The sequence below is a fragment of the Octodon degus genome, unplaced genomic scaffold (assembly GCF_000260255.1).
Source record: "Octodon degus isolate 3935 unplaced genomic scaffold, OctDeg1.0 scaffold00155, whole genome shotgun sequence".
In the NCBI taxonomy this organism is placed as follows: Eukaryota; Metazoa; Chordata; class Mammalia; order Rodentia; family Octodontidae; genus Octodon; species Octodon degus.
Genome location: NW_004524731.1, coordinates 5,362,417 through 5,376,224, shown reverse-complemented (window position 1 = coordinate 5,376,224; position 13,808 = coordinate 5,362,417). Strand labels below are relative to the sequence as shown.

At 56.2% G+C, this 13,808-nt stretch overlaps 1 protein-coding gene across 1 annotated transcript in view; it reads left to right on the top strand.

Annotated features, from left to right (window-relative positions):
- Dlgap2 (DLG associated protein 2) overlaps nucleotides 1–13,808 on the top strand; it is a 220,085-nt gene that overhangs the window by 168,021 nt on the left and 38,256 nt on the right. Inside the window, exon 6 of the mRNA XM_004642510.2 lies at nucleotides 10,614–10,761. Within this exon, the coding sequence (XP_004642567.2) occupies nucleotides 10,614–10,761 (148 nt within the window). The remainder of the gene's footprint in view (nucleotides 1–10,613; nucleotides 10,762–13,808) is intronic.

The window sequence follows — 13,808 nt, the reverse complement described above, 5'->3', positions numbered from 1 at the left end:
GCAGGTGCCCCACCTCAGGGGCTCTATCTGAGGGGCTGGGTCTGTGCCTGGTCCCTCCGCCTGCAGCCTCCCTGCTCAGAGCAGGTGCCCCGCCTCAGGGGCTCTGTCTGAGGGACTGGGCCTGCTCTGAGCTCTGTGTGCCCCAGCAGGACACTGAGTGTTTATGAGACTGCAGAATTCGGCTCACCTTGCCTCCATGTGGCACGTCTTCCAACTCAGGGTTCCCAGGACCCTGGGAGGGAGAGAGGGAGGCCCGCATCTCACCCACCTGGCTTCCCACACCCTTCCTCCCCTGAGGCCCAGGCTGCGGCAGAGCACAGCCAGCAGAGAGCACCCCGAGGGCCACACTCCCCCACACGTACACATTGGCTCCCCGGTGCCCCTGCAGACTTACTCAGCAAGCAAGGTATGAATCCGCACTCGGAGACTCTGTGCTCACCTAAGCGGATTCCTGACGACGAGCGTCTCCTGCACCACAGATGGCACTGCCGGTGAGCTTGCTGTCATTCCCGAGTGAGACGGTACAGTGACTCTGTGCACGCCTCAGCACCACCCCCTCTGTCCAGACATGCTGTTCCTGGGCCGCCTGGACGCTTAAAATGAAAGGGGCTGAGGGCTCACCCTCCCTTCTAAATCCCATTTCTTGGGACAAAAGCCATCGATCCATGTTATCGCAAGCACTCAGGAGATTCCGATGCAAATTAGAACAAACCTCAGGTTTTCTTAGTGCCCTGACACCAGCTTTGAAGCCGGAATGACAGCTCTTGGACATGTTTATAGAGAGAGACACAACTCCTTTGGGAGGAGGCGATGCCTGTTGTGTGGGAGACCCAGATGAAAAGGGTAGTGACGGGGCCTCAGCCTGGCCGGCAGGGTCAAGGGCAGCCGACGCTGTCGTGGGGCTCAGCACTTGCCCAGCGCTGCTGCAGGACGGTGTGGCTGTGCCTGTGATGACCAAGGCAGCAGACATACCACTGCCACCCCGTCTGCGGAAGCCGTGGCCCCGGCAGGTGGAGCTCCTTACCACGGCAGTCCTGGCCTGCCTTCCAGAGCCCGGGCAACCGTTGCTTCTGCCCTGACAGTGAAGAGTCGCAGGCTGCAGGACCTCCGAGCGCTGTCAGCTCACTGTGTGAGGAGAGCCAGGGAACCCTGGGAAGGTCAGAACACACCAAGGGCTTCTGGTGTCCCACAAGCCCTGCCACAGCTCTTCGGAGGACAGCCAAGATGCTGAGAAGCGGCAGGGTCTGCATCCTCGTGGGGTCCTCTCCTGCACTGGACTGCAGTGACTGCAAGACCGTCCTGAGGACCTCCAGACTTCAGGCCCACCCTTGCTCACCCGCAGGGCAGCTCCTGCCTGAGGTGGTCTCACGTGGGAGGGGCCTCTTTGCTCCAGCACTGCCCCGTCCTGCATGCCTGGGATGCACAGAGGCAGCAAGGCCACTTAAAGGAGGAAACAAAGAGCGAGGCTCGGCAGGGGCCAGCGCCGGAGCACCCACTCCGGTCGCAGCCACTGGCCAGTCTGTGTCGGTATGAGCTTCCCGCGCAGCGCGACCACTGCACCTGTGCAGAAATCAGAAAGAGGCAAGGTGTGCTCTGGAGTCAGGCCAGCTGTCCCCTCTCCAGTGAGAGGACCTTTGTGAGACTAGGCCAGTCACAGCTTTCCTCCAAAGACCTCGCCAGAGCCACGGGACAGGCGAAGGAAGGTTCCTGTGGAAGACGGGGATGGGTCGCTGCTGCGTCACCAGGACTTCAGTGAGCAGAGCCAACAGCGAGACTTCAGCTGCGCTGTGATGCTCCCATCCAGCCCACGTGTGAAGATCAGTCCACTCCGACCTTTAAACAGCAGGAGAACAGTGTGGCACTGCTGGTGGGCTCTGAAGCCGGTGCTGAGATTTAATCCCTGTAACGAGCTCTCCAAGAGGGACAAGGTGGGACATGCCGGTGACAGGTCTCTGCCCTCAGGAAAGCAAGAGCCACTTCGAGCAGCTGCAGGTGCATGCGCTATCCCCAGGTCCAGAGCCGTTTTGGCGAGGTCTCTCATGCCTAGGTGCCTTGTGCCACGTCAGATCTCAGCAAATGGCCACTGACAGGGTGACCCTGCTTCTTGGGGCCAGAGCCAGGAGCACAGCGAGGCTCTTCTCCTTTAAGTTGTTCAGGTTGTGCTGCTGCATGCCAAGCAGCTACAGATGGATGGCGGTGAGTGAGGCAAAGGGGGCCACCTTGGTCACAGGTCTGCCCCAGACAGCACAGTCTTGGAGGGTGAGCCTCATCCTCTTCATGGTCTGTGCTGCATGGGGAGCTCGATGGGGAGCACGGACCATGAGTTCTTGTTGTGGTTTGTGTCTTGGTGTCCCCCCTCAAAGCTGCATGATGTTATGGGGCAGCTTCAAGAGCGTGGGATTAATCACAACCCAAATCTGGGACTAAGAGTGTGAGTACCACACCTGCCCTAGGCAGATAGCCTGGATGCAGTGTAAGGAAGGAGAGAGGCTGCCTCTGCCTCTGCTCCTCTGCCTGCTCCTCCCTGTGCTCTTGCTGTTTTCTGTGGCCGTGAACTGCCTCTGCGACATGCTGCTCTGCCCTGGAGCCAGCCGAGTATGGACTGAACCTCCACCAACTGTGAGCTAAATGAACCTTTCCTTCCTTAATTGTGGGTGTCAGGTGTTTTGTCCCAGCAGAGAAAAGTCACTAAGACAGTGTTCAAAAGTTTCTGTTAGGTGAGTGACTTATTTTGAGAGAGCATTTTAATAGAAATGTACTTTCTTAGAGGAGCTATGTCATTTTGGTCTTTCCTGAGGTTGTCTCTGAAATTTGAAATCCTCTTTGTGTCATCTTCACCTACAGCTTGCTGATAGTGACTTGTATTCTGTGTTTTTGTAGAACAATAAATTACAGAGAAAGATGACAGCAAAGTGTGTATTTAACAAATGTCGAACGTCACATGATTAAAAGGCTCCCTCCTCTAGTTATGTCATTTCTAGTCACACACCTTAGTGGCAGGGCAGTTCAGGTGATGAGTGACTTGGCGCTGGGCTCAGCAGTGTGTTCAGCAGCAGGGACCCTTGGGGAGCTTCTTGCGGCACGGAAGATGTGACTCAACCCAGCCGGCTGTCTCATCGGCTGCGCCGGATGCCAGCCTTGCATCGCAGAGTCCCTTAGGAACCTCAGGACGCCACCAGGCTCTTTAGACAGAAGAATAAACCAGGGAGGGCAGGGCTGATGGCTCTGTGGACACAGCTGCCTAGACACTGCCAGGAACTCACAGCAAGCAATGCTGCTGCGCCAGCTGGTGGGGACACCGTGCACTGGAGGTGGCTTCCACAACTGCCCTGATGGCCAGGTGTCTGCACTGTGTCACCAGCTTTTCCCTCAGAATCAGATCAGGGGCGTGCTGTTGGGGAATCCAAGACAGGAGGCAGGTGTCCCTTGCAGCGGGCATTGCCTAAGACTGACAGCAACCAGGGAGCAGAGAGCTGAGATGCACAGGGGCCAGCCGATCGGAGGGCTCCCTGCAGCAGTACAGCCCCTGAATGTAAAAGTGAGAGGCAGGCTCTGGTGCGGTAGCTTACTTTGAGCAGACCTCCTACCGAAGACAGTTACAGACCATGGGACACACACATGCACGCGCACGCGCGCACACACACCCCTGAAACCCAAGAGGCAGAAGGCAGGATATTCACATTTCAAAAGCCAGGACCTACTTGCTGGGCCCCATGGTCCCACGAGTCTCCTTTGCCCCTGTGCTATATGGAAGAAAGTACCCGGCAGAGCTGCTGTCCTGCATGGCACCAGAGCTGCCACGGTGACAGAAAGGCGGGCAGAGCCACCGGGGAGCTGCCGGTCGTGCAACCAGAGCACAGGCCGCCCCTGAACTGAGCGTGGGCTCCAGCTGCTGCCAACGAAGTGAAGCTGTCTCGGTGACTAGAGCCCCCGAGCTCCGTGGGCAGCACTGCAGATGCCTGCCCCAGCAGAGCCCAGGCCAAACAGCCACGGCTCAGGGGGTTCCCTGCCAGCATCGGTCTCCATGCAGGGCAGCAAGGGCGTCCAGCTCCACCAGCACAGAACCTGAGCTGGCCCAGATGTCAGAATTGGTGGGGGATTTCTGTAGAGCTGCCAGCATAAACCTATACGTCATGTTAAATCAGCTGTGATAAGGCTCAGGCTCTCAATGGAAGAGGCCTTCTAGAATCACTTCGCTGTTGCTCAGCGCACGGGCTGCACTGCTTCCACCACCCATAGCTCACGCTCCCTCCAGGCCCTTCGCATCAGGCTTCCGCCCAAGCAGCTTGTGCAAGGTTGCAAGGCGTCTGCCCTTCGGTCCCGGGAGCATCCTGCAGCTCCCTTGCACAGCTACAGATGACCAGAGCGCCTTCTTCACTGGTGAGCAGCCCCTTGCACATCCTCTGGGCATCCCCGCAGGTGGGTCCTGTCCTGCTCCTGGGAGCAGTGCCGCGGCAGGCAGCGTCTCCCAGGTGTGCTGGCCCAGCTTCCGTGCTGGGTGTGCCCAGGCGTGGGATTCTAGTTTTTTGAGGAACTTCTGCTCCGTTGGTCCTAGTGTGCATTCTTAACCACAGTGTGTGAGTTCTTTGTGCTTGTATTACTTTTTCTTTCTCTTTTCTTTGAAAATAGCTCTTCTGACAGAGGTGATGCAGTATCTCATTGTAGTTTTGATTCACATTTGCCTATAACTGATAATGTCGAATGTTCTCGATACAATTTTGGCTGTTTGTAGTTCTCTTGAGACATGCATTCAGATCATTTCTCAATTTTTAAATTTGCCTGGTTGTTATTATTACATTTTTGTGTTCCTTGTATGTTAGGGATATGAACTCTGATAAATAGCTGGCAAGTGTTCTCTGTGACTCTATGAGCTGCCCTTTCACTCCACTGATGGTTTCTTAGTTGTGCAGGTTTTTAATTTGATGCAAACCCTTTTGTCTGGTTTTCCTTTTGTTTCCTGTGCTTTGGGGTTTTAGAGGACTTGACAGCAGAATGAGTGAAGAACTACAAAGAAAAAACTGCATAAAAAACAACTGTGCAATGTCATTTCACAAAGAAAGATATGCAAATGGCCAGTAAGTGAACCACAGGATGTCAGCAGATGAAGACAAAGACTGTAACGAGACTCACTCGGCCCCAGCAGGAAAGAGCATGGGGTGCTGAGGAGGTGACCAGGGGTGGCCTGAGCCACCAGTCGTGGGCCGGTACCTGCACCTGGACTTACATGTGTGTCTTTCTTGATGAATGAACGCACCCTATTGTGCATGCTTCTTGCTAGGAAGGAAAAGAACTTTCTCTTAGCTGATTTCACCTGGGCTTGGTCTTTTCCTAAGAAGAAAGGAGTTGACCTGTTGTGTTCAAACCGAACAGCACCACACACACAGACATCTCTCAGGTCAGCCTCCTCCCGCTCGCTCTCGGGGCGCCCTGGGATGCAGCCTCCCAGCCCCAAGTGACCAAGTCTAGTTTCCCCAGCACAGGTCACAGGGGGCACATCTGACTCCGTGTCCATGGCTGTGGACTGGTGCTGACTTGGGCAGACGCCAACTGCGGTGGGTGCAGGGCTGTTGCTTTCATCGCCATCGTCTCCCCTGGAGGGTGCATGGAGACCTGCTCCTTCATCCAGAACCACAACGATGGTGCAGGACCTGAACCGGCTGTCTGGCACCAAGCCTGTGTCCTCACACACAGACGTTCTCACACACCCAGCTGTCCCTGCCTGGCGGGCCCTGTGTTTCTTTCAGGTGGAAGAGAGAGCAAGGAAAAAAAAAAAAACCTGCACATCTGGTAGTGTGACAGCGGCCTTTTATTATCACCTCTAACAAAGACACAGGTGTCTCATCTGCAGAAATCCCCAGCCTCTCTCGAATTGCCTGTTTTCTCTCCTTTTTCCTGACAAATGGACAACCTGTCCAAAGTTGTCACTTCCATTTCCATGTTCTCACTTCTATATCCCGCAGCCTGGCTCCTCTCTGCCACTTGACCCTTGCCTCCGAAGTGCACGACGGACCCAGGCTGTCCCGACCGATGGCCTTTCTCAGTCTCAGCCAAGTGATGCCCCCGGCCCCCAGGCGCTCCTGCACCCTCTCCTCCCTATTTTCCCCTGCACTCAGCCTTCTGGGGGCTTCTCTCCCATGCCATGTGCCAGTGCTGCCCACACTTTGCACACCAAATCCCCCCAGGGTCCAGAGCTGGTTCTTCTCCCAGGAGGCACCTGTCCCTGCTGGGAAGGTCAGACCCTGGACATGATCCCAGCTTCCTCTTCCTGTTCCAGTCCAGCCAGCCCCATCTGCCTCATCTGTCTGTAGTGCTGTGATTTGGGACAGATGACTTGATCTCTCTGAGATTCGGGCCGGAAAGACAGTGGTGACAGACAGATGGCCAGTGTCCCGTGCACCAGTTGTGTGCCTGAAGCTGTCCTCCGTAAGTGGCCGGATGGAAGACAGTGCTTCTCTTTGGCTGCAACACCCACTTCCAACCCCTCAGGCAGCCTCAGCCACACCCCAGCCCTGATCTGCTTTCCAAACCTGCGTCCGCGAGCCTTCTCCGCAGCAGCCTCGCTGTCTGGCCAGAGGACCTGTGTCCTCGCTTCCTGGCGGCACACGTCTAGATCTCCTTCTGCGGTGTACATTCAGTGCCTTGCCTTCCGGCCAGGCATGGTGGTGCATACCTGTCAGCCCAGCACTTGGAGCGGCCGGAAGACTATATGAGTGGGAGCCCAGCACGCGCAACTTAGTGATTTCGTGAAACCAAAAAGGCTTCCATTTTAGAAGGGGGCTGGAGACAGCGCCAGCACGAAGTCTCTGAGTCACCCTCTCTTCTGTGTCCTTGACAAGGTAGCCTCCTCAGGAGAAAGGGTGTGCCTGCTTGTAGTGTCGCCAAGCTTAACAAGGAAAATCACAGGCTTCCCAGTTAAATTCAAACTTGAGATGAGCACTGCACTTCTCCAGGCAGTTCGCCCCATCCGGGGCGTATTTGGGATAATGCATGGGACAGACTGGTGCCAAAGCTGACCTAACTCTGCCCTGTGCTCTGCCTGGCAGCTCTGTGCATTCAGCCCTCTCCAGTGCCCAGCACAATGCTGATGCATTACTCAGGGACAGGCTGCAAGAATTGGAGACTTCACCTTGGGGGCCTTAGCATCCACGCCCTGCTAACCTGTGGACGCCAGGTAGCCTCCACAAACACAGCTCACCATCACTGTGTCCTCAGGAAGTGAGTGGCCCCTAAGCCCAGCCCAAGAGTAACAGCAGAAGGTGCCAGAGAGACTTCATGGGTCTGCGACCCACAGCAACAGCAGGATGGAAACGCACAGCAGATGCATGAGACAGCTCAGTCTGGCTTCGTGTCATTGGTTTGTCCCCCACCTCTGGGGGCTGGGCCTCATCCCAGCTGCAGCCCCAGATGGCACCAGGGGAGGACATTGTGTCACTCCAGGCAGGAAGACCCCATGCTGTGGCAGGAAAACCCTCCCTCCTGCAATCCAGAGTTGGATTGCAACTCTGGTGGCTTTTCCAGCAGGGCTCCCTGAGGTGGGGATGATCCTGCCCTGCCCAGCCCCAGCTGGAGCTGAGAAGACACCTGCACCCCTAATGTGGAGAGGACCTGGAAGGGAGCTCTTGCTAGAGTCAGTGTCAGTCAGGGATCACGGGCCGTGGGGCGAGCCCACACAGAGGGTTCCGTGGGGGGAGGCTCACCACGGAGTGCGTGCATGCACACACGTCTCTACAGTGCTTCTGAGCCTGTTCCCTTTTTCGTTCGAAGCAGTAGGGTAGCTGACTTTCATATGTGGGTGCTGGTCCTGTCAGATTGCATTGACAAAAATGTGAGGTGTCCCTACTCTTCCATGAAGTAATCGTGTCCTTGCGTTTGTCCTTAGCTCAGTACAACCTGCACAGTTGTCCTGCTCCCCAAGGTGCCAGGACCGGGGAATGGATTATTTTGTTTCTATTGTCCAGCATATTTACATCAGCCTAATAGACTTGCTTAAGCATACATTTGTTATGTAAATCTGTTTTTATAATAACCAAAAGTTACAGATGAGATTTCTAAGCCCACAAGTCAGCAAACAACACTGGAACGATTTGCAAATGGAAAGAAAAAGCAGAGTGCTTCTCTATTATTCTTGCCTCTGCGATTACTTTTTCACTCTTACAGCTTCCCAAATTGGTTTCTAGTCCCGGTCATTTGAGTCACAAATGACTGTGTGGGCGACGCTTGGAGGCGGGAGCGCGCACCACACGTGTTTCCACAGCATTCTAAAAACGCCTCATGGTTTCCTTTGAGAATTTCTGGGGTGCTTCTAGTTCTGTGTAAAAAAAAAAATATTGTTCAGTCTCCAGTAACTGGGATGCCCAAGTGGAGTTATCGCCCTGGTTACCAAAGATGGCTGCAGAGTGCGGGGACTCCCAGGGCAGCCAGCGGGAACCACATGGACAGTCACCTTGGATAGGACACAAGACCTGGCACTGAGGTGTTGGGGAGGAGCCGGTGGCACCTGGGGCCTGGATTGTGCCCAGCTCCCACAGCTATGTGTGTGAGCACAGTTAGCCTTCCTGGACACAGGCTATAAAATGCTCAGCTAGTCTGTCTTTTTTATTAAAAGTCTCTACTAGCCTCCTACAGCTAATGTGAGTTTTTAAAAATCTTTAAAACACTGCCCTCTGTGTACCTGGGTTTCCACGTCTGAGGGCCATCCAACCACAGGTGGGAAATGTTCACAAACAAAATTCCAGAACACTCAAAAGCAAAGCTTAGATTTCCTCGCACGGGCACTCTGCGAAGACCTGTGACAGACATGCTGAGTACCCTACTGTTATCTCCTGAGGCCTGGGTTCCCAGCGTCCGGCCGCATTCCAGGGACACATTGCCATGACAGGTGCAGACCTTCCCCTAGCAATGCTGGGGAACAGCTTCTCCCCTGCAACTTGCACAGGTTAGGCATCATAGAGTACACGGGGTGGGGCGGCAGGTCCACAGTGCTGCACATCCCACGATGTGCCCTGAGGCCTCCCCCGGATACTGAGGGATGGCCAGATGTGCCTACAGTCTGTGCCTTGGTCATGGTGTGGACACTGGCTGTATTTCACCATCTTGGGGTTAAAAGCACAAATTCTGGAGCAGCACTGCCTGGGCTCGGGGCAGCCTGGTGCCCTGCTGCCTGCCCTGTAGGAGCTGAGAGACGTGCTTCCATGGCTGCTGGTCTTCTCGCATGCTGAGGGGCAGCAAGGCCTCAACAGGGCGAGTTTGTGCTGAAATGTGGCAGTGTCTCCTAAAGGCATTGCCTTTGCAATGGAGAGAAGCACTCGAGCCCCTGCTCGAGCCACGGGTCTGGGGACAGTGCCCCGTGCTCACAGCCAGGGCATCGCTGGAAGCCCTGGATGCAGAGTGGAGATGTGAGCTCCTCTTGCGGAGGAGCCTAGGCATCGGCCTTGGCTTTGCACAAGAATGATGGGATGACGGCGTCACACACAGGACAGGACATCGAGCACAGTGGCAGAAAGGCGAGCATGGAACCCGAGCTGCCCAAGACGGGAAGGCAGGAAGATGAAGAAGCTGTGGCTCAGCGAACGGCCTTTGTGGGGCAGTGCATCCACCTAAGCTGTAGCACTGCCACCCTCCACGTGATGCGCACAACACACATGTGCGTGCCACACAGGTGCGGGTTGTCAAGCTCCCTCTCAGGCCCTGGCTGAGTCTCCTGTGGGAGTCGGCAGCAGCCCTGTGGAGTGTGCGCCTTCTGGAGGCTGGAAGCCCGGGCTGCAGGCGGGGGGCCGGGCTGTGCTGGTCACCATGCCTGCTCGACCCGGCAGGATGGGGGCTGCGGTCCCCAGGACTGGGCGCCATGAGAGTGTGCAGGCCACTGTGCAGACCCTGGAGGAGGCAGGCTGCCGAGCCTGTCCCTTCCTGTCCCCACAGCCTGTCTCACATCTGTTTCGCGTGGAGGGACGGGGTAGAGGTTGGGGTCCGCTGCAGACTTCCATTAGCACGAAGTCTGCAGCTACAGCGCTCTCAATTCATGAAATTCATGGAGCCCAATTTTTTCTTTGATTTTCCGTTTTTAAACTAAATCAGAGCAGGTTATGGCGGTGCACACCTGTGACCCTAGCACTCAGGAGGCAGGAGGAGCTCTCTGAGCTTGAGGCCAGCCCAGACTACACAGTGAGTTCAAGGCCATCCTGAACTAAATAGCAAGATCCTGTCTCCAAAAAAAAAAAAAAGTAAATTAGGAAAAACAGTCACACCAAGAGCTTACCTGGAAAAGAAAGGACTGACTTCACTACCCAACCATGGAGTTAGAACTGTTTACCTAGTGTTTATGCACATTTTTGTAAACAGGCCTATGCAATATTTAATGTTCCGTTACGACCCAAAACACAACAGGAAACTGACTGGTGCCTTCTGTCCACAATATTCCAATTTCCAGAGTAGCAGAGTCAGTGCCTAACGGATGTTCACCATTCCAGGTAGAGAACACTCAGCCAGGCAGCCGCATCCGTAGCAGAAGGCCTCAGGCGAGAGGCCCTGCCTCTGCCTCTGCACAGCCCCAGACCCTGCGCTCACCCCACCGCTCGTGCTCACAGATGGCCTCTTCCGTCTCTCTTTCCTTGTAGCCAGAGCTACCTGCAAGCTGCAAGGGAGGTGCCTGCCATTCACAGCCTGGACCCTGCTGCCAACTACAACTCCCCGAAGTTCCGCTCCCGGAACCAGAGCTACATGCGGGCAGTGAGCACCCTGAGCCAGGCCAGCTGCGTGAGCCAGGTGGGAACCCTCTGTACACCCGCCTCCCAGCCACACCCCTGCCCTCACCTCTCCTCGGAGGCCAGGAGTGGGTCCTGGCCGGTGTTCACTGTGACTGACTGGAAACCTGTGGGCTCAGCAGGATTACCTTTTGGGCATTTAACGCTCTGCCATGTTTCCCTCAATTTCCCTCAGTAAGCCACGACTGATGAGCCAGTTCCCCAGTCTCTCCCTCTTCGGATTTAGCATGGACTGTCTTCCTCCGCCAAAAGTGGGGCCAGGGAGAGTGTGTGACCGTGGTGACTTCCACTGCATCTCCAGGGCTGCCCAGGGGTCCTCAGGCAGCGCTGTTGGCTGGAGCTGGCTCCATGGTGTTTGTCCTGTAAGACAAGACCCTGGGCTCCATACCTAACCCTGCACAGGACAGAGAACAAGTGCTGTGGCACCGCGAGGTACTTGGTGTCACCAGATGGGCCAGCCAGGCTGCTTGCTCAGCAGGGCTGATTCCCGCTAGGCTCCAGGTACCTAAGCAGACTCAGAGTCACCATGGGAAGTGGGCGTGGAGGGAGGACCCTGGCCAGTGTCCGGCTGGGGCGACCGCCTGGGGCAGGCAGCTCCCTCGGGCCCGGTGTGCAGCAATGAGAACTGAGTGTGTAAATGTGGATTCAACCCGTTGCTTGTTCATTTTAATGAGCACTCGTGGAGAGCTTGACACCTGTGCTCTCTGCTGAGGCTGCAGGGCCGCTCTCCACATGCCCTCCTAGAACACAGGCAACAAAGTCGGTGCCTAGCAGGCATTCGCCACTGCCAGGCAGAGTGCCTGCCAGAAGGAGTGCTCAGTAACGGTGCCGTTTACTACCATAACAAGCCTAATGCACAGCAACTGCTGCCTGGAACGCAGCCCTCTGCACCTGGGCGGGCTGCAGAGCGCTGGCCCACAGGAGCCGGTGGAGAGGATAGGCCACAGGCTTCCGTCCAGCACAGTGGTCCTGGGGCAGGGCCTGCCCGCAGGGACATTGCGCCATGACTTTCCCTCTAAAGCCCGCTATGGGTTGCTGGCCCGTATCGCAGGGAATCTACCTCTTTTGTCTGTCTAGAGGCTGCTTTCCTTAGAAAGGGATTTAAATTTCCATGCACAGCAAAAGGAATTCTGCAGCTCTCTTTCCTAAGGACAAGGCTGCGGACTAGGACTGTCCGGCCCTAGCCCTCAGGGTCCCAGCCTGGATGAACTGGTGAGGGGCCCCACTGGCTGCAAACGATAACACAGACGCATCGGCCGTGCAGCCCTGGGGCCAGACGCTGCGGCCCGTTGACACACAGAGGACAGTCTGCTTTGTCATGTCAGAAGTCTGAGATGGCATTGGAAAGGTCAAAACAGTTAGCTAAAGTCAGGGGCGCCCTGGATGCTATCTCCGCACCCAGTGATCAGGCCGCTAAAGCACAGGTCCTTCTTTTAAAATCGAATACTGTCCCTTTCAGCTAATGCAACTGGTTTAAAAATACAACTCTAACAACCAGCTGTGAGCAGGAGAGATGCAGGACAGAAGTGGCTCCCTGCTGGAGCGTCCTCTCCCCAGGGCCTCTGCCAGCAGGGCCCACTGCACACACTTCATGCCTGCTCCAGGGCTGTGCAAACGCGGCAGGTACCGCCGCCCTCACTGCGGAGCCAAGCACCCTGCACATCAGGCTGCTGGGTGAGCACACACTGGGTCTCCAAAAACGAGTCAATGAAAGTCACATCTTTTTCTGCCCAAAATCTCAATGTGCACAGCAGGAAAGCAGACAAACTAGGTGCTGCAAGGGCTCGAATTTGGAGCTCCAGGTCCTCCCTGTGCTGGCTGTTATGCCATGACCTTGGGCTGAGCTCCATCCCGGCCCTTATGTTTTTATTTCGAGGTAGGGTTTTGCAGTCCCTATGTTGCCTAAACTTGAGGTTCTCCTGCCTCGGCTGCCCGAGTGCTTGAGATTTCAGGGCACACCACCATAGCTAAATAAATTCAATTCCTAATTGTGAAAAAATCGGCAGTTTTACTTACAATGACCTGCTGTGGGCACCTGTTTGTTACCCAGGTTGTGTAGTAACTTGGGGTTCAGGAGCAGGAGGGGGTCTCAAGCAACAGTGGTGACCCCTCCAGCCTACAGAGGGCTGTGGGCTCGAGGGAGGTCCCACAGTCGCAACGCCAGGCAACGCGGAAGCCACACCCCTCCCATGTGCGCAGCGACGAGCGGCTCCTCTGCGGTTCTGGCCAGTAGCCCTCTGGCTGGCTTCTCCTGAGCACCCCAGGATGGCTATGACTGACTCACAGCCAGGGGACCTGTAATTCTGCCCGCAGTGCCCCTGGGACCCCAGGGGTGGGCGGAGACAGCAGCCCCCTTCCCCCGTCCTGGGCCCACCAGGGAGCCCAGCCGCTGGCTCTGCACTGTCAGGCGCTCCTCCCTGCGTGCTAGTGCGAGCCAGACACAGGGTCCAGGAAGGAGGCCACTTCCCAAAGTGCGGGCCATCCGGGAGCCCTTCAGCCTGGGGCTGGTCCCGCTTCAGCTTCCTGAGCATCAAGCTCTTCCTCTCCTGCCCGCTCTTCCATGTGGCTCTAGTCCTTGCAAACCTCTAGCAAGGAGAGCTGAGGGCCGCGTGTCCTCCCGCTGGCCACCATCTCCAAGGCCACTGCTGAGGGTCCAGCCGTGAGCGCTGGCCCAGTATATGCCCAACGGCTGCTGAAGAGCAGGCTCCCTGGTGGTCCATGCCTGGAGTTTAAGTCAAAGGCTGCACAAGTATGGCTTTGTCTGGTCAGCCACGGGAGGAGGTCGGATGCTGAGATCTCCAGATTAGAAAGCAAGCCTGGGAACCAGCAGGTCTCTCTGCCTCAGGCATCAGGAGCTCCAGGGCAGCTGCGCCCACTCTCTGGTTCTGGACTCCTGCTGCTCAGATAGGGATGCGGATAGCAGTGCCTGGGGTAAATCACGTCCCCATGACTGTGAGAATGAACTAAAGCAACTGTACCTAGCCACACGCACCCACCCCCGGTCAGGAGCAAGGGCGAGGGGCTGTGGGGCTGTGGGGGCAGGGGGGC